General features: G+C 41.5%; 1 protein-coding gene across 1 annotated transcript in view; it reads right to left on the bottom strand.

Moving 5' to 3' along the window:
- The window catches only part of SUMF1 (sulfatase modifying factor 1), a 100,102-nt gene that overhangs the window by 31,065 nt on the left and 42,161 nt on the right, over positions 1–26,876 (bottom strand). Inside the window, exons 4-7 of the mRNA XM_003785481.3 lie at positions 18,791–18,873; positions 16,804–16,926; positions 15,918–16,032; positions 10,617–10,730 (exon numbers count right to left, since the gene is read on the bottom strand). Coding sequence (XP_003785529.1) covers positions 10,617–10,730; positions 15,918–16,032; positions 16,804–16,926; positions 18,791–18,873 — 435 coding nt within the window. The remainder of the gene's footprint in view (positions 1–10,616; positions 10,731–15,917; positions 16,033–16,803; positions 16,927–18,790; positions 18,874–26,876) is intronic.

The raw sequence follows: 26,876 nt of genomic DNA, 5'->3' as shown, positions 1-26,876 counted from the left end.
GTTGGATGTGAAAAATTATTAAAAAAATTATTATTCTGTGGGATGGAATATATACATGTTAGTCTGCGTTGACTGCCAAGAGTGATGAGATAGAGCCCTAGCTGAATATAATAAGCAAAACTTGGGGCTGACAAACTGCAGAAGTGTTGGGAGGTTAGTTGTAATTCACTACTAAGAAAAAAACAACCTGTCCAGGGAGGCCCCAGGCCATACAGAAGAGGGAAGTCAGGATGGCAAGCTTGGTAGAAGGGCCAGCCTTCCAAACAATGCCTAAGCTTCTGTTGACAATCCACACCTCAAATCTTACAAGACAGATGATAAAAATCTCAAGCAACTGATTCCACGTGGTGGCCTGATTCCACATGGAATTCCCAGAATGCCCCTCCTCTGCCCAGAAAAGCTGCTCAGACAGCTTAATTGCTATGAATGCAACTAAGGAAGTTCTGTAAGTCTCCACCCTGAAATTTCCCCCATAGCCCTTTCCAAGCAAAGAAAGGTACAGGGAAGGAATATACAATCTTCGAAAGGAAGCCAAAAACCTAGGCTTTGGTTCTAGCTTTCTTAGCATCAGTGGAGCCCAGGGGCCTATTACCTTGGAAAATGACAAGAAACTACCATTGGGAATTCTGAAGTTCAAACTCCCTGCACGTAAGGACTATGTGACATTTATTATTTGCCACTAGCATACCAAGTGCTCAGGACTGCTGGTAAACAGGCCAGGCAGGCCTCCAGCACTCTGGAGGCTGAGGCAGGAAGATTGCTTGAGCTCAGGAGTTTGAGACCAGCTTGAGCAAGAGTGAGACCCAGTCTCTGTTAAAAAAAAAAAAAGAGGCTCGGCGCCTATAGCTCAACCGGCTAAGGCGCCAGCCACGTACACCTAAGGTGGCGGGTTCGAATCCCCAGCCCGGACCCGCCAAACAACAATGACGGCTGCAACCAAAAAATAGCCAGGCGTTGTGGCGGGCGCCTGTGGTCCCAGCTACTTGGGAGGCGGAGGCAGGAGACTCGCTTGAGCCCAGGAGTTGGAGGTTGCTGTGAGCTGTAATGCCATGGCACTCTACCCAGGGGGACAGCTTGAGGCTCTGTCTCAAAAAAAAAAAGAAAAAAGAAAGAAAGAAAGAAAGGAAGAAAACTAGGCTGGTGCAGTGGCTGGCACTTGTAATCCCAGCTAGTTGGGAGACTGAGGCAGGTAGGTCCACCTGAGCCCAGGAATTTGAGGTTGCAGAGGCTACAATGCTGCCACAGAACTCCAGCAGGGATGATACGAGACTCAATCTCCAAAAAAAGACCATAATCTGGTCTATTAAACAATAAGAGGTAGAGCTGAAGGCAAAGGATTTTCAGAAAAGGAGTGTTCTGACTAGGTGCTTTTACTATGCGGCAAGCACAGAGCTAAGAGCCCTAATTTCTTTTTTTAGCCCTCAGAACAACTCCATGTTGTTGAGTTTTATTGTTACTCCCATTTTACAGATCAAGAAACATAATCAAAGGTTTTCACGCTATCGCTCCAAGGTCAACAGGCCACCAAGTGGCAGAGCTAGGATGTGGACATAGGACAGAATCATTTTCAAACCATGTCTTAACCATGTTACTATCAGCTCTGGCTTCTTCCATCATTGCCTACTTTCCAAACCAGCAACAGAGCCAAGTTCAGGTGCCCAGATTTACTGTACCCTAGGAATGGCTTGTCAGATCCTTAGCACAATTTAGAGATGAAGTATTAAGCCTGACAAGGGTGATATGACTCAGAGAAGGCCCCTTGACATTTTAAAGCTAAATCTCAGATGGAAACACAGGCTGCTGACCTCACTTTCGTCTCCTTTCTCTGCTTACCATGGTTCTATTATTCAGCGTAGCAGGAAGAACTCTACAGAGGGCGACAAACAACTGACTGTATGAGCAAACTCTGCTCTTTTCATTCAGCATTTCTGTTATCAACCCAACCCACTCTGCTGACCTGCTGCCATCCTAGTGTTAGAGGCTCTTCCTTCCCAGGAGCATAAGACACCATGAAAAGCCAGCTAATAAAAGCCCTTTTACTGCGCATACTAAGTTAGGAAGACCATTCATAAGTCACTCTCCAAAACCCCAAGCTGAGGAGCTAACAGAAATTCTTTACAACAGCTCTACTGCGTCCATAAAGAGGGGAAAATATGCTGCAGAAAAACAAGAAGAAATAAGTGCATATGTACGCACGCACACACGTACACACACACACTCCCTACTGCTTTTCCTTTAAGTATGGAAAAGACATCACGTTTCAGGATGGACAGGTGAGCAGAGGGCAGCGATGGCTCTGGGCACTGATGGCTAGGCATTTACCTAAGAAACTGAAAGCAGTGGGGGAGAAAAGAAAATCCCTCTCCACTTACCCTGAATTATCAGAAGGCCCTGTCTTTCCCATAGACCTAGCATAGTGACCTCCTCAAACACTGCCATCCTTTCCAAGGGCACCTCCTCTGAGAAGCTTTCCCAGCTCCAGCTATCAGAGTTCAACAAGGCTCCACCTCGACCATATCCATAGCACGCCCACCACAGTGCATCTTGATTCACCTGATCAGCCCCCATTATCTACCCCAAACTATATGCTTCTTAACAGCAGGGCCCATCTCACATATCTCTGTACCCCCAAGAGCAGACACAGCCCCATAACATAGTAAGCACAGTGAGTGTGCTACAGGACCCTGCTGTGGACCCTCTTCCCTTCATACTGTATCAAATCTCTTCCTGCCACAGGGGGCTAGAAGGAAAAGCTACTAATAAGCTACCAATGCTAGCACCCATAACCACAGTGATTCCCATAAGCTGTCTCTCAAGGCTGAAACCCATAAACAAAATGAAATCTGGACAGAAGAGACATACATTGCATTAAGTTTCAAAACACAGTTATGAAACAAAGAAAAAACTCAAAATATCTGGGGAGACCTAGCCCAAGATCACTATCTATGTAGGAGAAATGGAAGTTCTGTTTGGCTACAAGCTTAATAGGAACCATCATGCTGGTCTTAATAGGAACCATCATGCTGGTCTTCCCTGTTGCTGCCACGGCTCAGCAACTACTCCTAGTAACATGAGGAGTACTCACGGTGGTGGGGGAGTACCAATAACGATCGCAACAGAACCTCCCACATGTCACATGCTTACTATTTGCCAAACGTTATGCTAAGTGTTTTACATTCTTTCAGTTCCTCACACCAACTCTCTGAGGTAGTGCTCTTTATCCCCCTTTAAGAAAGAAGCAAACTGAGTCTCCGAGTGGGTAAGTGGTTTACACAGGGTAACACATCTGGTAAGCCACATTTCAGTGACAAAATACAAACCCAACTCCACTGGAATCCACTAAACTCTTAACTACTAGCAGAAGCTAAGACCCAATGAAAGAGAATGAAGGCAAAGGATAGCCCTGCTATTATCCGCATCTGTCAGACAACACCGAGGATGCTGTGTATAATTCTGGGTGTCCATTTATAAAAAGAAACTCTTTTCCCACTCATGTGGAATGTAATTGGGTTGCCCTGAATTGTCAACCCAGTTATTCCAGCTACAGCAGAAGGAATGGGGATGATTATCTAGAAAGACTCAAGATACTAAGACTGTCAGATATCTGAAAAGTATTCAACAGAGAGGTGACACTGAAAATATTTCAAATAGTGAGAACGTGATAATGTAGCTAGTTGCCCTAGGTGTTAGAGAGATCTTGCTCACCAAGTCTTTAGCAAGAGGATGCAGGACCACAGCTGTCAAGGGTATCAAAGAAGGGATTCCTGCAAGGACAGAGGCCTAGAGAAGATTTCCACTTCCCACCCTGAAGATCCATTAGTCTCCAATCTAAGGAGGCCATGGCACACTTTGGTACGCTGCTCCCTGTGCTCAGGAAGAATCAATAGTTCTAACACAAGGCTCTGAAGGTACCTTTATCATGAAGTAAAAAGAAACAGAATGTCTACCATCTTCAAAACAGTAACTAGAAGTAGTATTCACTCTTTTCATACAAGAAGAATGCATTTATAGAATGTGTCCGTAAATGTGTTTACGAGGTCTAAATACCTGAGCCACAGACATTCAAGCTTATTTCTATCTTTCCATAGTTCTGCTTCATTGGATGAAGAATCTTATTCCTGGACCACAAAGAAAAGTTACAATGGAGGAAGCTTAGCTCTTCCTCCAGAAAGATATTCATCTTCCACTAGGGAGAAGATGTTAAAATTATTTTCCCAAACACAGTCCCAAGAGGCTGATACTTTGATCACCTTGCTTTCCCCTTGGCACTACTAACTAAAATTTGTAGCCATATTAATTTGTTATCAAGTGAACCCATTAACATGTTCATGCTTTTTTCATTTTGAATACTAGGTTATTTCTCCAACAACTGATTCATTCATGCCTCCAGGATGTGAGTAGGGGCTTAAGGAAGGTAACAATTCTCAATCAGCTCCCCCCAGCACACACTAGGTGCTCAATGAATGCTTGCTTGAATTGGTGAGGCTGTTGGTGGGGCAACTGAAGGGTGTGTAAATCCCAACTAAAGACAAGATTCTGTGATGTTTATCAGTTTTTGCCAGGCTGAGACAAGGCAGGCTCATGCCAGAAGGATGAGGATGAGGAAACAGAGTAAGCAGCAGCTTACATTTCTGCTACACTCTGAGACACAGTGGTGGAGGCTGTGGGAGGCCATGGTGGGTGGGGGTTTGGGGGAAGAGGAGCTGCGGAGTTCAGAGGAGCTACGAAGTACTGCAAGCCCAAGCCCCAAGTCCGATCATACAATGGCAAAGAAGAATCCAAGCAGGGTCAACAGGTCTGGCACCTACCAGCACAGCTACACCTGCTGATCTTGGGCCAAAAGATTGACATGTGTCCCAAATTTACTAAATGTGCCACGTGTGGCTAGGCAAGGGCACAGAGACATGTCCTTTGAAACAAGCAGAGCCCAAACTCTGCACACCATGGAAGGTAGACAAGAAGAGCTTAGAGCCTCTCTGGTAAACTCTTAGTCACACCAAAGCAACTCTGAGAAGCAGAACACATTTTCCAAAATGTGCAGGGCTCTATAAACTACTGGACAACCAAATTCCATGTAGACAGAAACAAAACAAACAGAATCTTTGGCTAAAATGTGGCAATCAGCAGGAATTCATTCAGATGAAGAATACATTTTGGAAAACTTCGTTCCACCTGGACTTGGACGAGGCAGAAAGCATGAGCCAGGCTTTTATTGTGAGGCTGGCTATGTAATATGCCAAAAAAAAGGTAAAGGTAAAAGGAACACTGAGCAATCATTAGTTATAAATATCATTTTCTTCCCCTCTGCTTCCAAAAGCCAACATTCCTTATTAACTGTGCCGACAGAAGTATGTCTGTAATATTCCAATTAGATAGCCAATACATAACATAGACAAAAATAATAAAGTAAAAACCACCAACCATAGTACTTTAGAACAGTGGTTTAAAGTAAGGTGTTGTGTTTACACCGCACCTTAAAGGGTTGCAGCCTTAGGAAGGTTGAGAGCCACTGCTTTAGAGGCATATAAATATAAAGTATTTTATATATATTAACAAATTAAATTCCACAACAATCCTACCAAGTAGGTATAATTATTACCAAATTTGTTGGTAAGGAAACTTAAGACATATTCTAACTCTAGAAATACTTTTTTAACATTAAATGGAAGAACTATTATCCACATTACTTTGGCTAATTCCAAGACTAGAGTTCTTTCCCTTAGGAAAGTTGCCTAACTGTGACTATGTCCCTCTTAGAGTGGAAAAGATATTATAGCTCACCCCATCCTACCACATCATCAGCTGAGCAGGTCAGCATGGTACCTCGGTACTGAGAGTGGGTATGCAGATGTGGGAAATTACTAAGTCATATAAGCTTTTTATATTTTTTCAAATTTAAAGTACCACATGCTGCCACAGCATAACAGGGGTCTCAGTTAGGTAACTAGGAAAAACACACACATAAACCAACCATATTTTTTAAAACCTAGTGATACACTGGATGGTGTCAGTGTGGAAGGGAATGATGCCATCTCAAGGCAGCACTTCCAGAAGACCCACACACCTGCACACACACAGAAATGCACACACACAAACACACAGCTAACACCAAACCAGTGCTCACGTCACATGGCCAAATATCTATCTTCTCTTAGAACGTTGTGTACAAAGCACACAAGGCTGTTTCTATAACCGGCTTTTGCCATAAATGCCCAATAAAATAAAAACTAATGATTAACTTTTGCTCCCTGGAAGTCACTGAATAAGAAAAAGATGTTTCCTGAATAGCCTTTGCAGACAGGGCACTGCCTCTTCCCAAGCTCTCCAAAGAATATTTAAAATCATTTGCCATTATGATAAGTCATAGAGCTAACATAAATACATGACACTGAAGAGGTCAGTTCCTGAGTTGAACTATTTAATAACCATATTGATATTTTGGTTCAAAACTTTCCTTGAAAATGGTTGTTTTTAACCAGTATTTGCTTTTGAAACACCTGGAGTTTGGACAGCAATCAAGCTCTCATTTGCAGGTATCTGGAATTGGCATTACTGTAGGATCAATAATTATAGACTAGGTTCTTTGCTAAGCAGAGATAACAGTACATTAAGGAATAAAAGCAAACAGATTAAGATGTCAAAGAGAAGTAGGAATTAACCAGACCAGATGAGAACTACCACAGCTATGAAGAATTATACTGCTCAAATCCTAGAGAGAAGGGGAAACTGGGACAGGTGAAACTCTTTTCCCCTGAGGTCTGTTGCTTTAAACAGCAGCAGCTATGAGGAAGCTGACAGAAGGAGCTTGTGAGCACAGTTCTGAGAAGCTGAGCTCTCAGCTTCTGAGTTCAGTTCTGAGAACTTCCAATAGACTCGGGCCAAGGAAACAAAAAATTGGAGTTCAAGGCCCTCTAGGAGGAGGACCCAAGGAAAAAATCCCTAGACTTTTAGTTGGCTCCCCTAAAGAACTAAACCCAGGGTGAATTGGAAGTAGACTAGCCCTCTCAGGGACTGGAGCTCTGCTTCAAATCATTTCAATTCCTGACTGGATTAAGCTAATCGGAAACAGAAGTTTCCAGAAGCAAGGTAAATCTTCTCCAGAGAAAGAACACACTATCCAGATGTCAAATAACTTCTACAATTTCTCACACACACAGTGTCTGGTACTTAATCAAAACTAAGGAGGAATGTGAGAAAACAAGATGTGATCAAAAACTGTGAACAACAACAGATGCAAATCAACATGGTAGCCAGATAGTTGCGTTATCAGATGCAAACTTTAAAAAAGGATGAATAAAAAACCATAGCAAAACAGGACTACACACTAACCAGAACAGCTTAAGTGAAAAACATCGATAATACCAGGGTGGTGCCAGTGGCTCAAAGGAGTAGGGTGCTGGCCCCATATACCGCAGGTAGTGGGTTCAAACCCAGCCCTGGCCAAAAACATTGACAATACCAAATGAATAGTTTTTGTTCTTTTTCTCTGGCTAAAAGAAAGGTAAATATGACAAACTGTTAATACATCGTGTTAAATCTATATGGTAGGCACACAGTTATACAATAGACTATCTTCTATATATAAATATTCTTCTTAATTTTCATAACATTTCATAATTAAAAGTTTTAAAAAGAAGAAAAAAGTATGGCTAGAAAGATTAGCAAGGGCTAAATTATTTTAGCTATCAGAAGTCACATTCAAGAATTTGGAGCACTTTGGGAGGCTGAGGTGAGATAACTGCTTGAGGCCAGGAGTTCAAGACCTGCCTGGGTAACATAGTAAGATCACATCTATTTAAAAAAAAAAAAAAAAAGTTGTTGTTTTTTTTTAATTAGCTGGGCATGGTGGTACATGCCTATAGTCCCAGACATTCAGGAGGCTGAGGCAGGAGGATTACTTGAGGCTAGTTGTTTCAGAGTTTAAGGCTGCTGTAGGGGAAACTGAGCCCTGATCAGTCTCACTTCCTGCTTGAGAGACCTAGAGAATCACGAGAATGACATGTGAGTTGTGGGCGTACAGGAGATAAAAAAACAGGCCTCCAAGGGAGAATGTATATGTGAGGTGTGGCAATACCAGGCCTAACGGTTATGGTAAAGAGTCTCTAGATTCCAAAGGTCTCTTGATGCTAGAGACCGAGGTTGTGTTCAAGGTCTGAGGTTTTACAAAAACAAAGGTGGAGACATTCTATCTGACCTCTCCCTCTCCTCCCTAATCAGTGCCAATGTCGGGCAAGCAGCTTTTGTCTACTTCTTCCTGTTTTATGACAGTAACTATGGACCCGAGGTTTACCTGGGAGGGCTCCTCCCAGAGTTCCTCAGTCCCCTGACACAGACTTCGTGACAAGCCTCTTCATTCCTTGTGCCAAGGCCACAGTGAGCTATGACTGCACCACTGCACTCCAGCCTGGGCAACTAAGTGAGACCTGATTTCAAAAAAAATAGAATTTGCACATTATTCTTCAGACTATCAGAAGCCATTTAAGGGTTTTAAATAGGGGGAGCGATAGCATTAGATTTGCTCTGTATAAAGATCATTCTGGTTGCATACTGAAGAGAGTGAAGGCGGGGAGCCCAGCTGGGAAGCCGATGCAGTGACCCAGATGAGAGATGACAGTGGCCTGTCCACTGGCAATGGGCTACAATTGAAGGAAAGTTGTAAAGATCTAAAGGATGGAGTGAGAGTTTTCCAAGGATTGGGGATTTAGTTCAAAACTGTGAAATTCTATCCCAGTCAAATTAGAAAGCAAATGAGGCCACTATGGCACAGAAAAACCTAAAATGGAAACCATTTCATTAAAACAAGCAGGGGCACCATCCAGGATAGAGCCTGGGATTTGTGAAAAGAAAAAAAATTGAATTTTTCTGTTAAGTCCTTAGAAGTAACACAAGTGGTTATAAAACTGAAAGCTAACAAGCACTCAGCTCAACACCAGATGGTCAGATAGATACATTCACAACCTGCCAGAATTCTGAAGCCTTGTGCGCCCCCTTCCACACATGCAGATGCTTTTATAAGGGAGGGGAAATTTCTATTTCTGATTCTGACAGCAAATGCCAAGTCACATTTTGCCAGGAGAGAATGTCATCTCTCAACCATGAATCCACCTAGAATTTTACAATCCTATTCTTATTTTTGAAAGAGAGGCTATCTTTGACCACTACATTCACCAGGCCTGCTAAAAAGTAAAAGAAAAATGAAGAGAGAAGGCCATTTCTGAAGAAATCACCCTTTCATTCTGCACTCAGAAAAGTAGATCTGTGTCTCTAAATTATTCATGAGCCTCTTACCTCTTATTCAGTGAAGAAAAATTAAGTATATCAAACAAAAATTTATTCCCACATTCTGAAAAATGGCTTGAGGCATGGGGTCTATGACAATTTCTTCAATTACTCTGTTTAACCCCATTCTGAGAAGATATTGAATAATTAATTTTCTTTATCATTACCCTTTGTGCCTTCTCAAAAGGTTAAGGTCTAAAACTAAGCATATCAAGTTTCCAGTCTTGCTACTTTGAGTATAAATATACAGCCTTGGAACTGAATTATGAATGATTACTTTACTAGAAATGGGATTTTTACATGATATTCCCCCCCAATCTGTTCACACAACAAAAAAAAAAATATTCAGAGATGCTCTTTTTAAAGGAAGCACTTTCCACACACATGCCCATGTACTGTCTCAATTTTTATATATTCTACTGGGAGAGCTTGGTTTTAGAGGCAGGGTAGTATGTTATTTGCATTCAACATTTTTCACATACCAGAATACGTAAAACTTGGGCAAACACAATTGTCTTCTGTTCTCATGGTATACGATACACTGGCCTCACATACTAACAGGTTGAAGAATTAATCATTAAATGACTCAACTTTCTGATTCAGTGCTTACCCAGAAAGTACCCCTTCTCAGTTCCTCCAAATAACACACTGACTCAAAATTTCAATCCACTAAAACACAAGAAACGAGCTGTATGATAAATATCACCTAGCAGATCTTTTTTTTTTTTTTTTTTTTTTGAGACAGAGCCTCAAGCTGTCCCCCTGGGTAGAGTGCCATGGCATTACAGCTCACAGCAACCTCCAACTCCTGGGCTCCAGCGAGTCTCCTGCCTCTGCCTCCCAAGTAGCTGGGACCATAGTCGCCCGCCACAACGCCCGGCTATTTTTTGGTTGCAGCCGTCATTGTTGTTTGGCGGGTCCGGGCTGGGGATTCGAACCCGCCACCTTAGGTGTACGTGGCTGGCGCCTTAGCCAGTTGAGCTATAGGCGCCGAGCCCACCTAGCAGATCTTAATAGTGAATAACACATTGATGCTTTTTGTATAGCTATTTACATATCACACCTTGATCGAATTTATGAAATTGAATACAATTTCTAACATTACAGGCAGATTCCCTCAAATACTGACTACCATGAAAATACAGCAGAACATAAAATGCTCATAGACACTTTTATAAATGGCTCTGAGGCTGAAATCAGAGACATATTCTTAATGTCCCTTTGGAGGTATTCCAAGATCAATTTCAAGAATATGTAAATAACCCTCAGAAACACACGAGATTCTTGCTGCAGACTGACCAGAGGATGGATGTCACTGATCTGAGGATAATACTCACGGGATTAACTGTTTCTTCAATAGAATGGTGAACGGTCCACCAGTCTGAAGTCCACTCCCATGCATTCCCCACTATGTTGTATAGCCCATAACCATTGGGAGGAAAGGCATCAACCTAAAAATAAAGGGAAAATGCTGTCAAACCACTCACCTTGTTTAGAAAATCTCTTTGGTGCAGAAATACACCAACAGCTTTAACTTAGAGTATGAACTTTAATTTTCGTTTCAGTATTCAAATTATAGTTTGGTCAATGTAAAAACAAAAAGGCATTTTTTTTAAGCTTTGAGCTTTTTAGGGGACTCTAGAAACCTAAGGAGAGTTAATATTAAAATATGAAAGCCAGCAAACTTAAGAGTGATCAATGTTGATCATAAATCAATTTTGTATGGGAAGTGGGTATGGGGGGTGGAGGAATAGATGAAATTTAAACTTTTAAGATCATTAACAGGAGCGTCACATCGGACCCAATGGGAGTCTTAGCTTAGCTTTGCTGGCCACACAATGTCTTTCAGCGCTGAGAGACCCAAGTCAACTCTGTCCTTTCTACCAGTTCCCTCCACTCACCATCTTATGTTTAAGTCTCCATCATTATCATCAAAACACTGAATTTGTTTTTATAAAGAGAATGTGAATTCCTTATCAAGTATATTAGTAATAGAGAGTTTGTAGTCTGTGGAATCTGGGAGTCTGAGGCAAACTGTACATTGCTCTTCAATCAGGAATTATACCACATTTCAGAGGCAGGTCAGACAGTCTGCTGCGTAACATTAGCACAGACACGTAAAGCGCAGAGTTTTTATAAAAGGGGAGAAGGCAAGAGAAAAAACTTAACTGAACAACAGTAAATGCTAAACGGTTCTGCTAGTTTCGTGACTTAAAATTTTTTCCCAACCTTTTCTTAATGGAAATTCTCAAGCAAAAACAAAAGTTTCATTTTATTAAATGAAAACAAAAAAATCAAGTTCTCCTTGTAGTTTTTAATCTTTTTGTAAATTCATGCTTTTTCCATACTAATGAAGTAGGACTGAAGGAAGGAATAAAAACTCATTTCTATGTGGCTTCAGATGGTTTCACATCTACACATGAATATGGAAACATCTGAGGCTTAGGCAATTCAGAGCATTTCAATCACAGTTAGGAAGCTACTCTGAAAAGAACTTAATCTGGAAGAGTTAGAAAGCTGAAAAATGTTACCAGGCTGTCCTTCCATAATGAGGGCTCATCAGAGGAACAGCAGTACTTATTCACTGGTTCCTGTGTTTAGTAATTCCACGTATAGTGACTAATGGCTAGGAGGGATTCGATGACAAATCAGACCTCCAGTTTAATGAGGGAGAAAAGAGACTTTGTAAAAATCTAAAAAGACAATTCCAAAAGGCAGAATGGAATGAATAGGGGAGACGATGAGAGAGTGGAATAATAGTTGGAAAGAGGAGAAAAGAAAAAAAAGAATTTTCAGTGTTTGGGGGAGTGAAAGGAAGGAGCCAGGGGAAGGAGAGCAATTAAAAAATGAAATAAACATTCCCGAGGAAGGAATAACTAATTATTTATGGGTATAGAAGGCACAGGCAGCGGGGCTTTCAAATCAGGCTGCCTGAGGTCCTATTCATGTACTAACACTTAAACTAATGTTACGGGAGCAATTCAACATATCTGGTTGCCATTAATTCACAAAACAGGAATAATAATGGTACCTCCTCAGAGGTTTTATTTTTAAATTATCTTAAATAATTTAATGTTTAAATGGGAATAAATGTGGAGGTCAGCAGCCCCAAATTACCATCTGTGAGTATGCCACTAAGGAAAATAAAAATTTTTAACGGTTCATTGTTAAACTAATCACACTAACTAAAGCATCCTTTCAGGAACCTCAAAAGCAAACTCAGAATAGGAGAAATACTCTGGCATGCTTCTTTTCAGGTGAATGAGCCAATATGCATCAAAACCAGTCAATAATTGCCAACAGTGGCTTACCAAGATGCAAGTTCAATTGTTTAGACTCACTATGGTCTGAATAGTTTGCTCAGTATAAAGTCAGGCCTGAAATAACATTAAAATACACAAAATATTAAATATCAGGTGAGGGAGCTATTTCCCAATAGTCCATCACATCACAAAAGTTAAATTCCTGCTCTCAACTGACCAGAGCACAAAGATACAACAGAGATCAGGCAGACCTGAGATGGTTCTATGTGTGAGCAGTTTCAATTTAAAGACAGAGGTCTCATTAAGTCTCCCTTTCAGACACAGGAGGAAGTCTCCTTCTCAGCTGACAGTCTTTCTCCTCTCCCCTTGTTTCCCAAATTGGTTCCTTCAGGGCTCCTGGCAACTGTTCTAATTTTATCTTAGTACCTTCCATGGCAACTTGTTCAGGTAAGTTCTGTAGACATCTGCTAACTCCCAGTCAAAAGTTCCAACTCCAGACATCTGTAGATTGTCCTTATTTCATGCTGAACTTTACGTTTTGTGAAAAGGTATGCTCATTTGAGAAAAAGTAAATGTTTGATTTTGCTTGGCAGCTCATGTAGTTATGTAGAGACAGAGTTCTGTAGCAGCAAATACAGTCAACTATGCCTAACTGTCCAAGACAACCTGGTCATGGCCTTTTGCTAGAACTGACAGGCACTTACATCATTTGTCTGATTTATCAGAAATAGTTACAAAAGGCTTGTCCAATCAAGGGCAATGGAGGCCATCACCTGTCTCTTTGGAATGGAGCTATCCTTCTCTCAGGACCACACAATCCTGTTCAACTGCAAATCAAATGAACCCTCCTGCACCTGAGCTTCAAAGCCCTCATTGGAATGTTTGTTACTATGACAACCAAAACCTGCATTTCTAGCCTCCCTCAAGCCCCTGTGCTAGCTTCAAGTTTTATTGGAGCTGCCTGGCTTGTCACAGCCTGGTATCCACGAGGGGGGTCCAGGATGCTGAGGACCCTCTCCTGCCAGTCTCATGTGTCTACCTCCAGACAAGGCCAGGTATGGGCCCAACACTGCAGTGCCATCCACTTTCACGGTTAGTTGTATCTGCAGCTAAGTTGTTAAACACTCCTTAACAGATTCTGACTTAAATGGCCACTGTCCTGCTGTTGGTGACAAAAAACATCTTTCCTGGGGTCTGACATCCACAAGCAACTTACCCGATATTCTGTTCATCCTGCAGCACCATTTCTGCTGATCAAAAGTGGCCCACTGGACACTCTCGTTTCATGCCTAGATCCATACCAGCAAGCCAAGCTTCTTACTCATTTAAAGTTGGAGGAAAGGTTGAGATCATTTCCTCCCCAAGACCTCTAATCAGTCACTGTACCAAATAAAATTATGTGCCTACAAGAAAGGCAACTTTAGAAGAACCAGTTACTAGATGGTTCGATTAGTCTTTTGCCTCTACTGAACAACACATCCATTTCCCGTGGGTTTGTGTTAGTGTATCATATATTTAACTAACGTGGCATTTTATACACACACACATATGCATTCATACTTAAGGGCTAAATGTTCTCAAGCAATTATTTTTTACATTAATTCTGCCCCTAAGACTGTAAGGCTCTAACTACTATAGCTCAAAATAATTTTAATTTCTGGTAGATCAGGTGCTCCCTTGCTCTTCATCTTTTCCAAAAATTTCTTGGTCTTCTTCTGTTTAGTTTTTCAGCTGAAATTCTGGAGTCATTTGGTCATGCTCCAAATGACATTATTTGTGTTACGTTGACAAATAAATTATGGGAAAACTATTTTTGCATGAAGCACAAAGACAAATATTTTTTAAATAACAACTGTTTGAAGGATTGTTGGAAGAAAATGATTCTCCATTTCAAACCCAATAAAGGGTTATTTCCCCACCACAAGATTTCTTTCCTCACTGTTTGAAAAAAAAAAAAAAAAAAGCAAATGTTTTTGCTAAGGTTTCAATGATGGAACATCCTCCAAAAGTCATGTCCAGACTTAATCCCCAATGCAACAGCAGTAATAGCTACAGCCTTTCCAAGGTGATTAAGTCACGAGGGCTGTACCCTCATGAATAGAATTAGCATCCTTATCAAAGGGCTCACGATTACAGGAAGTGCTTTCATGCCCTTCTGCCTTCTGCCATGTGAAGACATGGCATTTGTCTGCTCCAGAGGATGCAGCAAACACCAATTCTGTGGGTGTCTTGGTCTCGGACTTCCCAGCCTCCAGAATCATTGGAAATAAATTTCTGTTGTTCATAAGTTACCCTACCTGTGGTACTTTGTAACAGTAGCGCAAAGGGACTAAGATAGTTTTTAACCTGCTTCATTGTGCTGGCAAAAGGGCAGTGAGAAAGGACTCTTGCACACCCACAGAGAAAAACATGTCACAAGCATTCTGTAACACAATTTGGCTAAGTACCTGAAACTCTTACCAAGAAAGTTTTCTACTCTTGGACTCATTAATCTCACTGCTAAGAATCTACCTTTAAAAAGATCGTCACAGATACAGCATAAGATTTATACACAAGATTTCATTGCTGTATGTTTAGCAAAAGACCCAGAAATAACCTAAATTTGCAACTATCACAAGTAAATGAATCAGGGTTTATTCATACGACAGGTTATCCAGCTGCTGAAAGACAATGTAGTTGTGACAAACTATTAATGACCAAATGTTCCTGATATTAAACACAGAAAAAGAGTGAGATTTTAAATATTGGATCCAGTGTGATCCAAATGCATTTATGTAAAAAATATAATACATATACACCAGAAACACATATGCTGGCAAATAAGGTAGTTAAGAGCATGGGCCTTGGAAGCAAACCGACCTGGTTCAAATCCCAGCTGTGCCGCTTTCCAGCTGTGTAACCTTGAGCAAGTTAGTTAACCTCTCTGTGCCTCAGAATGCTCACCTGGAAAATGGGATATAATAGTACCTACCTTACAGAGTTGAATGGACAGTAAATGAGAGTATTTCATGCAAATGGCTTAGCACTACGCCTGGCACACTGCAAGCACTCAGTAACTTACAGCACCATCAACACAGAGAACAAATGGGAAGAAATACACCAGAATGCTAACACGGGTTATAGAATTCCAGGTCAGTTTAAACTTCTCCTTCATATTCTTGTTTTTCCAAATGATCTACAATAAGTATTATAATATCAAAAAGAAAAATGCCGTATGAAAAAGATAAACCATTAGTAATTTGCTGGGTGTGACAGTGAATAAACACAGCAAGGGGCACAGTGTGAGTCAGAAAGTGAGTGATGCCTCTCGCCCCATTTCCACCAGGCCAGAATTCTCTGCAGCTGCTGCCCTTCCGCAGAAGGCTCACTACTCACAGGTGCAGTTCCTCGGAAGCCGTCCTCGCCAGTGTTGGTCACCGGAAACTCACCCTGCCAAATGTTGGCATAATGTTGGCCTTTCGGCTGCAGTTTGTTGCCCCAGGGAAAAAGTCTGTCAGAAGAGACACAGCATCAGCCTGTCAAACAGGCACGGTTTCGGATTAAGGTCAACAGAAGGGAGCTGATGGAAGAGAGGGCACTGCTCGCTTGCTCTAAGCGAGCCTTTTAAAATCGATACACTGTCTACAAAAGTGTAAGTAAAGCTTTTCATCGAGATTTTCAAAAACCTTCCTTTGAGTTGCTCGTGTTGAGTTCTCAATAACCTCAGTCTCCCCCAAGTACTCAGGAGGCCTGAAATAAATCACAGAACTAAAAGGACTTATAGAAGCTGGAAAGTAGACATCATTTTGGACTTATATGGTAGCATGATCAGGCAACATCACACCACACTTTTTTATAAAGTCTTGGCTATTTTAAGGAGCCCTTTCTTGAAGATGTGAACCAAGCATGAGTGTTCTGTCTCATGGCTCTAGAAGCAGAGAAATACCACTGCTTCAGGAGATGCCCAAAATAAGAAAATGCTGAACCAAGGCAGCCTGCCAGGAAGCTCTAAGCAGTAACATGTAACACCAGAGAGCTGGAATTGCTAGAACTTGCTTCGAGACTACAGGGAACACACTTGGCCACACACTTGGCTTTGGGGCTGTAAAGGGTTGGCAACACATTCTCCATTGTCTCCTAAGTAAATCCCTGGAGATGAAGAAAAACCACTAGGAAAAAAGAATTGTTGTTTTTAAACAATTTTTTAACCACACCAAGTTCAACAGTTCTTTTTTTTAAAGTCAACAAAGGTCAACATACTATCATGAGACCCTCCAAGTACCTATTTTGCAGGCCTCCTCGACAGCTGTATTCCCACTCAGCTTCTGTGGGCAACCGCTTCCCTGCCCACGTGCAGTAGGCAACCGCATCATTCCAGGAGACATGGAGAACTGGATGATCTTGCCTGGGGAAGAGCGAGAGCAGAGTGAAGAACGGCACCAACAGAACAGGAGATAGGAATTGGCTTCAGCAAAGTGCCAGTAAGCATCCTCACTTCAATCTATGCTGTTAAGGTGGTCCTGGTCCTGGATTCAAGCCCCATGTCTGTCACCTCCAACCAAGGGTTTCTGGCAACCAAGGCTCCAAAATGAGTTACAGTTCCTCTGAGAACTGGACTCAAAACACTTCTCCCTTTGCAGGCCTGATTCCTACAGAATTTCATTGGTTGGTATGGTAGGCATGGAGACACTCCAGTTGCTAGAGGGCCCTCACCAGAAGCTTCCAGCTCTCTCAGGATTTGATACAGTTTCAAGAGCTCAGGGCCCACTGTGAATCAAACACAGCGGGGGCATAAAGGCCCAGTCATTTGGGCCTATTGAGGCTCAGCCTAGAGTTCCCTGCACTGGCTGGAACTTGCCTGAGCCTGCTCTGTGGTTCTGCTGTCCCCCTCTGCCCAGCTCTGCTTTCAGCCCCTCTCTTCCACAGGTGTGGGCTCCTGACAAACATCCTGCAGGCCAAACTCTCTCTCAACCTGTTTTCAGAGAACCTACCGAGTGACACTGGGCTTTAAATGTCATGTCTTTCTGCTTTCCCACTACCGGCTAGCCAGCTGTATCTGCCTCTTGCTAGCAGATCCCAAGCCAGTCTTTCTTTTTCCTGAGGATATAGAGGGGTGGGGAAGGCTGGGAAAAACACTGAGAATAAGGCCCATACACATTCATGATTTAATTCCCTGCACACTTTTTGACTACACATTCCTAGTCCATTCCTTACACACCCTGGAATTATCTACAGTACCTGCACCAGGACGTTCACTTACTTTTTCAACAAATGTCTTCTGAGAACCTATCATGACATGCCAGTCACTGTTTCCAGCACTAATAAGAGACACACTTTTGCAGCACTGATAAGAAACACGTTTGTTTTTTTTTCAGAAGACTGACTCAGTTGGTGTGTACTGAATAAATAAAAAACATCCCCCTTTGGGTTCTTGTTCCTCATTTAGCTTCTTCCTCTACCACTCAATTCATGAAAGAAGATAGGAATTGGGAGCTAAGAGGCCTAGTCTACCTGAGACGCCCAAGAGTCCTGTGATTTTGCACAGAGGCTGCCACCTTGGGCTTTGAAAGATTTCTGACATTTGTTAAGGAGCTATTTCCCTAATTTCCTGTACTCCAGAGTCCCTGAGAATAAGGGCAATAACCAGGAATGTTGTTAAAAATAGAGCCTTAAAAATTGCATCTGAAAAATTAGGTTAGGAGAGCAGTTTTCTTGGGCTATTGAGATGCTGAGTCCTAACCCAAACTGTTCTCCATCCCCAGGGTTCAAAGTGCTACTCTATTTCTGCATGAGATAATTATTTCCTTGCCACCTGGGAGACCTGCTGACCGACTTGCTGCTCTGTGGCTTTCAGTCAGATGGTGGCTCCAATGTATGTCAGTCCAGGACTAAAGATCACACAAATCCCTTTTCCAGGGTGTGGGCTTCCATAGTGGCAACCTTGCGGACACAACTACTTGTCCACATGAGCCAGATCTCTTCATCCTCGTAACTACTCACTTACAAGAGAATAGATGGACAGACTATAAAAAGTAAACACATTATGAGATTCATAATAGGCCTACAAAGAAAAGAGACCACGGAGGAGCCCTCTGTGAGCGAGGTGTAGTATTCAGGTCTTTACCTAATAATTTCCGGCCATTTTACTTTCATACTAATTAGGTTCTGTCACCCTCACCACTTTACAGCCATTGAGTTCTTTCTCAAGAACATAGGGAATCTGTTTTGGAATGAAACATGTCAACTAGGGAAAGAGGAACCAGCCTCACCTGTGTAGAACATTAGAGTCCGGCCCTTCTGGGTGTCTCCAGTTAGCACCTTTCACAGGTAACCACCAGGGAGCAGCTGCAACCTCAAAGCAACCCAGAACATGCTGATGTTAGCTGCGATGACGCTAGACAGACTGACCCAGCACCAAAAATCTCAATTACTGTCTTCCACTTTGTTTGGGTTACCAAACAGGTACCTTCACTAGAATATCAGAAACAAATATGTATACTTAAGCAAACCTGTAATCAAACAAGGTGTTATTTCTTATCAGTAAGTATCAGAGAGATCAATTAATACATATTTACATGGTGTGTACCTCCAAGAATTTCTAAAAGATGCACTGCTTAGCCAATCCTCTGTAATCTCTAGCAAGAGACAGACAAAGTCAACCTTACAATTAAGCACGGGGATGAAGGCTGACCACGGTGGTCAGAGGTCAAGCTGAAGCACAAGGAGGAAAAAACTGGGGTAAGGATTTCAAAAGACCCTGGTTCACTTTCTAGCCTGTGAGGAGTGTGTCCCCGGGCAAGTTCACTTCTTGTTTGTCCCTTCAGAGTCCTCATCTGTGAAATGGGAGCAGATACACCTGCGTCACCTAACTCAGAAAACAGATGTCAAATCAGATAAAACTGGAAAGTGCTCAGCGATCTGCCACTAGGACTTTGACTCCCACATTATGGTCCTGCTAACTAACAACAGCAAGTGGTCCTCTTTTAGTGAATTAAGAACACAGGCTTTGGATCCAGTCAAAACAAGATCTGAATCACAGATCTGCTGTTCACGGTGTCACTGCTGGCCACTTGTTAATCTCTCCAAGCCTGTTTTCTCATTTGTAGATAGAGACAGTAGCAGCATCTGTGGGTTGGGTTATTACAAGGAGGAAATATAACATCCATACAGGGCTTATGAGTGTGCCTTTAGCAACTGAGGCTGAGTCGCTTAGCAAGCAGTCATTGCAGGGAACCTGTCTCACCACGGCCCCATGACAAGCAGTCACGAGGAGAGCTACAAAAAATAGTCTCATCGTTGCTGATACTATAATTGCTAAGAACAGAAGTTTGCAAAAGATTCTTCTAATACAAACTAGAGCAGACTCAAGGTTATGTCCACGACAGTGTCACTCTCCACCATTTGGACACTGATGAGCTTCGTTGAGCAGAGGGAAGGGAGGAAGTGTCCCCGCTAACATATAGTATGACAGTCGCTGAAAACACCAAACCCATTCTTGCTCATTCTTTCTTCCCAGTAACACAATCAAAACATTCACACTGTCTCTATCACAATTTGACTTAAAAAGACAATTTTTAAACATTTCAACAAAAAAAGATAACACTGCTGTTCTACAGGAAGCAGGTGAGTGGAAAGCAGTGGTTTCTTTCTATTTCACTTGCAGCACTGCGGAAAAACTGGGGCTGTTCTCACTGGACTGCTTACGGGTAGGTGTCCGTGGCAGTGATTCATTTGATGTCGAGGGAGCGGATACCTAGTCCACTCTTATGCTTCAGAAGGCTCTGCGATCACTCACCCACCTCTACCCCAACATTATGCAGCACCACCACAACGTTCTAGTTCTTAAATTAAAAACAAGAATAAAAGGGATAAAAACAATAAATATGGCCATATGTTAATTTGTGTTAAATCTGGGTGGAAGATACTAGAATGACTTCTTTTCCCCATACCCTTTTGTCATTAGCAATTGTCAAAAAAAATTTTTAACTCGCTATTTATTTATCTTTCTACTTAGTCTGGGTATTTGGGCAGTTTCCAGTTTGGAACTATTATGAAGAGTGCTGCATATATGAATACTCTTAAAGAATTTGTGGCCTTTGGTAAATATACACACTCATTTCTGTTGATTATACACCACGGGGTGGAACTTCTGGGTAACGGGGTATAGGTATGTACACCTTTAACAGAGATGGCCACACATAAGCCTCAATGGCAGAAGGCCCACTAAGGTTTCCTACCCTTCTTTAAGGGGGAGCTTCCCTAAAGTATGGAAGCCCCTTGGACAGCTGCTCCAGAGACCTCTCCATCCACCCCCTTTTCCCCTCCTTTACCTCTTGATTCAGTCTGGTTACAAATATTTACTGGACACTGAGCCTAATTCCTAGAAGAAATTTATAGAATATGACCTCGGACAGTTGGTATATCAATATTTTTAAAATTATTTTACATATCATTCTTTAATTGCAAAAAGTAGTGTACAAAATGTGAAACTAGTCACCTCACTGTCCTTCAAAAATGTCTCTAAAATTAAAATTGGGGCGTCAGGGTACCGCTTCACACACACAGAGCTACTGTGTCTGATTCCACTTCCTCCCCACCACATAGGTGCATGCTCGCTCGCTCTCCTCCTCTCATTCCAGATACCTGCTTTTCATTTCTCCCAGTATCTCCCTTTTCTGAAATCTTTCACATTATCCTAGAAACCTATAAAACAGACTACCAGCTTACAACACTTAGTCATGGAGCTATATGATCATCACCAATCTCAGTGCACACAGAAAAACAGAAAGAATGTGCTCTGGCGTGAGGAAGGGGACACCATGATAATATGGTCCTTGACCAAGGGCCATGACCCAGATTTGGGGTCCAAAAATAGGACTTGAAGCAAATATGCAAACACATAAATATCATATATAATACAGTTTCCAGTTAGAAATTACAAAATAACCCAACTGCCCTTGGTGTCCATCCATATACATAACAAGTTATAAAGGTAACCTTAGGATACAGGTTTGATTGTTTTTATTAAAGATATGCATAAGAACGTACGTTAGTATAGTTAGAAAAAAGTCTGGAAAAATATATATATATTCTTAATAGGGGCAAAGGACTGGGGGAGTATCATCAGCCTTTTTTAGAATAAACATGCATCACTATTACAGGTTTTCTCAAAGTCAGCACTGCTGACATTTTATGCCAGATGATTCCTTGTTGTAGGGAACTGTCCTCTTCATTGTAGGATGCTTAGCACTAGATGCCAGTGGCACCCTTCCTCCCCTACCCCAATTGTGGCACACAAAGACGTGTCCAGACATTGTCATTTGTCCCGTAGGAGGAGCAAATTACTCATTGCACTATGATAATCAGGAGAAAAAACAATTACTCTTCTTAAATGTTAATATATAGTTCATAGTAACATAATGGTAACAGTATCTGACCTGGGGGCCAGGCTGCCTGAGTATGGACAGAAGTACTATCTTTTACAAGCTACAGGACCTCTGGCTCCTTATTTAACCTCTCTAAGCCTCAGTATTCTCATCTGTAAAACAAGTATAAAAATTGTACTATCGTGTCCTGTCCTTCCAGAACAGAGCCTGGTACAGAGTAAGAATTATGTATGTGTTAGTATCGTTATTCCCATTACTCAGTTATGTTACTGCAAGTTGCAATATTCTTTTAGAAGTTTCAAAGAACATACATTCTAAGTAGTGAAAATCTCTCCTCAATACTTATTAACTTGAGTCCCATCCACTGCCAGTGTACCCTTTTCAGAATATTGATAGAGGCTGAGAAAACTGTCCAAGCCATAGAGGTGAAGGAAGCATTAGAACATGTGTCACTTCCAAAGAATTCTCAATAAGAGTATGTGGCTACCATTTTCCATCACAGTCATGATGTGAGAACCATCTACACATAAACCAACCCCTTTCCTAAGGTGAGAGGCACCATGGAGGTAGGACAGACAGAGGCTGTGAGGGATAAATCCAATGTACCCTACTGAACCCCTAAACTTGACAAAGCTTGAGTACCTGTAAGGGAAACGAACCTACAAGTCATTCCATCTGTGAGACAGACCGTATGTCACCACTGTAAAGGTCAGATGCACAGTCAGCAACCATCTGCCCATTTGAAACATGAATTAGGAAAAGACAAGTAATCAAAGTCGCCCTACAACTGAGGACTGATGAAATCAGAGATAGGGCCCATTCATCCCAGCCAACTGGCCCCGGGAAAGCCAAGACATTTTCCAGCCAAATTCATGGCAAAACCCATCCAAAGTCTCCAGGATGTCTTCCTTTTCCAAATGTCAGTGTTTTTTAACTCAACGTTTTAAAAAAAAACTTGTTCTTGAACTCCTGGTTTTGTATTGAAAATAAATGCTATTCTACTCCGTTTAGGAACTTATGAAATAAACAACATTTGAGAGTCATACTTTTATTTCACGTGAGAGTGATATATTAGCCGTTTTTATCAAAGTTACACTGCAAATTATGGTCTAGTTTTCTTTTCCTTTTCTTCTTTCTTTCTTTTCTTTTTTTTTTTTTTTTTTTTTTTTTTAGACAGAGTTTTACTCTGTTGCCCAGACAGGAGTACAGGAGTGCAGGAGCCTGATCATGGTTCTCTACAGTCTCAAACTCCTGGGCTCATGTGATCATTCCAGCTGAGCCTCCCCAGCAGATTACAGGCATATACCACCATGCCTGGCTAATTTAACAAAAAAAAATCTGTGGAGATGGTGGGGCGGTCTTGTTAGGTTGCCCAAGTTAATTAATCTCTTCACTCCTGGCCTCAAACAATCCCTGCCCCCTCCTGCAGCCTCCCAAAGGGTGAGCCACCATGACTAGCCTAATTGCTTTTCTTTAGCAGGATCAGTCTTCAGGTGTGCTGTTCACCAAGCAGAAGCAGCAACAGGAGTGGCCTGCTCTCTATGATAAACCTCATTCTAAACAAAGACATTTTTTTGGATGTGGTTGTCTTCTTACACATTTTCTGCTCAACTGAGACAACTTCCAGAGTCACAGCACTCTCTTATATCCAAGAGAAAAAGAACTTTAACATGACCTATTTCTAGTCAACCATCTCCATAGCAACTGTCTAGGGTTTAAGTTGAAACAGCTGTACCAGCCAGCCAGCGACCAATTACAATGTAAATAGGATCCATGTGCCTATTGAGGTCCCCTTGAGAAATGGACTTAGGAGAGCAAAAACATCATTCCCACCTCTCCCTGGGGACAAAACCAGACTTGGAGTAACAGCTTGAAGAAAAGCAAAAGGGAAGACAGCAAAGGTGTCTTTATTCTTGCCAGAGGTGGTAAATTATGCTTCTTATACATACACAGCCCAGAATAAAATCAGCACAGGAAAAAGATAGAGCACGGGTAATTATGCATATTCAAGTGTAAAGATGTCAAGTTCACAATGTTACAACCGCTCTCTTAAAAGTTAAATGCATTTAGACAAGCAAATTAAAAAGATGGACGTTTCTTGAAACATAGTATAAACATGACAGTTACCCCTATAAAAACAGCCTGAGAGAATTTTTCAAATGGCATTGGCGAACAATGAGAAATTGCAGATCTGTTCAAATTCATGAAGTATAAATAAAGCCAGCGGAGAATTTAGCAACTGGAGAAATTAAACGGAATGACGAGCACACAGTAAGTAAAAATCTTTCTTCAGCGCCCAATGCAACTGTGGAAGGTTGGAGAAAAACGGCTTGAATAAAGGGTAAAAACAAATTCAACATCAAAATAGGCGGTCAAATCGGACAGCTTATTTCAAATTAAATCCTAAACGAGGTATCCTGACAACTTAATGGACTGCATGGGAGAGGAAAATGCATGCTTCTTCAAATAGGGCACAGATATTTATAAAATTGAAGGCAGACCTGAAATTTTTCAATACTGCTTGCTTCAGTTCTTGGTGTAATTCCTCACTCTCTAATACACTGCATTCCCAAGACACACGATCAGGATATTCGGAACAGTCCACGTCTTTAAGAAGGGAGTGGAAACGCTGTCCACACGCACCATGGACAACGTGCAGAGAATGATCCACGGCATCTCTGGACTCAAAGAACCTGTCAAAGGCAGCTGACACCTGCATAATGTTGGGGATGCGGGGAGCTAATTTGGGGCTTTTCAAAAAGAAAAATAAGAGAAAAACATTTTTTATTCTTTAAAAATAATTTTTTACTTTTGGGGGCAAATAAATGACAGTGCAAGTTGGCATAACCACCTTGACGACACTCAGCAAAAGCCTACATCACAGCATTCCAGCGAGGACACTGGGTGAATCACTTACTTTAAACCCACAGGAAAGAATACATCATAGTCATTAAAAGTTATGTGCAGAAAAAGATGCAACCGTTTGAATAAATGTTCACCCTTTACTGAAAGCGAAAAAAGCCAGTTATGAAAAATGTTTACACAAGTCCACTTAAAAATACACCCATAGGATCGGCACCCATAGCTCAGTGGTTAGGGCATTGGCTACATGCACTGGGGCTGGTGGGTTCCAACCCAGCCCAGGCCTGCTAAACAATGACAACAACAACAACAACAACAACAACAAAAATAGCCAGGCATTGTGGCAGGCACCTGTAGTCCCAGCTGAGGCAAGAGAATCGCTTAAGCCCAAGAGTTTGAGGTTGCTCTGAACTGGGAAGCCACAGCACTCTACCCAGGACAACATAGTGAGACTCTGTCTCAAAAAAAAAAAAAAAAAAAAAAAAAAATCCATAAATAGACACACATACCTACACACATCCCAAGAAAATATTAGTAGTATATATATTAAAATATTTGCAATGATTATTTCTGGGTGGTGAGATTATGATTTATAGCTAATGTTCTTTTTTATACTATTTTTAATATCTGTATTACCTCCAGCAAACTGAGCTGAGAATTTTACATTGAAAAAGTAAGCAATATTAAATAAATGTTCATTAAAAAATAAATATATTCATCATCCTACTACAAGAAATTTTTATAATTCACCTTTCAGTTTCATCAATAAGCATATACTTTTATAGTTTTTCCAAATTACATATGGATTGTTTTCATTATTTTATTAAATATTTTCCTACATTACATCTAAACTTCACAATGATCACTTTTAGTGGCTGTAAAATATTTTTGTCATGCCAATGTACCATAATGTACTAATCTCCTAAGATTGAACCACTCAGGCTATATTCAAGTTTATCTGTTGTTGCTTTGGGGTTTTACTTTGCTATTAAAGATAACATAGTGAACATTTTGCTAAATTTCCAGAAGTGGTATTACTATACTTAAGAGTGTGTGTCTTTATAACTCTTACTAAGTATCATTTTTAAAAACCTATGACCTTAATAGATGGTGTGGCTAGCCTCCCTCTTAAAACAGGACTGAGTATACATATAAATCATGACACCGAAGATGAAGCCATTTATTACAACTCTTTATGAGGAGGCTCCATGGAGGGTTCCTTAAATTGCGAGTCCTCACTTACGGATCCTTCCCAATGTATAAAACAGGAAAATTACAGAAAATGCTATCGGATAGCTTCTGGACTATTTTTTCCAGCCTTACAAGCTCTGCAGCTTCAGAGAAGAGGGGTCAAACAGAAGACAGAACATAAAAAAGGTATTTTAAGAACAGCAAAGTCTCCCACACAGGTTGTTTTGGGGGTAAACCACAATATGAATAATCCTACCTGTAATTTATAAAAAGAGAAAAAAGAAGAACATTCTCATCCCATAGGGCATCATAACAAAAAAGGACAGGGCAGGCTCACAGCCTGAGATGACCTCTGTACTGCCTGCCCATGGTCAGAGACAGGAATCCGCAAAGAGTCATATAATGCCAAGTTTCAACTGCTGCCTCTTCAAACGAGAGGCTGGTACTGTACTGGCCAATCTCAGCTGAGAGCTGCAAGAGCACAGACCCAGTTCTGAACTCTGCAGAACTCTCTGCCGCCAGCCTGGCACATCCCACTTCCCCCTGCAGCTGGACATTTTGCACCTGTGGCAGGACAGAGTTGGAAGGAGAATACAGTGCAGGAAACATCTGCCCATTTTGACAATACTGGGCATCTTCCTAAGTTGTGTGAGAGCAGGTAAAGCAAACACGCTCAGCAAAAGAGCGGAAACCTGGCTCTGGCTCTCAGGTAGCCAGCGATTCCCCAACACTGCTGCATACTTAAGATGTGCATGCTTACATCATGGGATTTTAAAGGTGGGAAGGATCTGGGAAATCATCTATTGAAACTCTCTCATTTTACAGATGGAAAAATAGGCTGAAAAGTGGCAGATAGTGGAAGGGTCAGGGAAAGAACCCATGGCCGCAGGTTTTCTTTTTTCTTTTTTTTTTTTTT

The sequence above is a fragment of the Otolemur garnettii genome, unplaced genomic scaffold, assembly GCF_000181295.1.
Source record: "Otolemur garnettii isolate 467f Iridium unplaced genomic scaffold, OtoGar3 scaffold00015, whole genome shotgun sequence".
NCBI classification, from domain to species: Eukaryota; Metazoa; Chordata; class Mammalia; order Primates; family Galagidae; genus Otolemur; species Otolemur garnettii.
The sequence above is the reverse complement of the archived record's forward strand: the minus strand, read 5'-3'. Positions and strand labels throughout refer to the sequence as shown.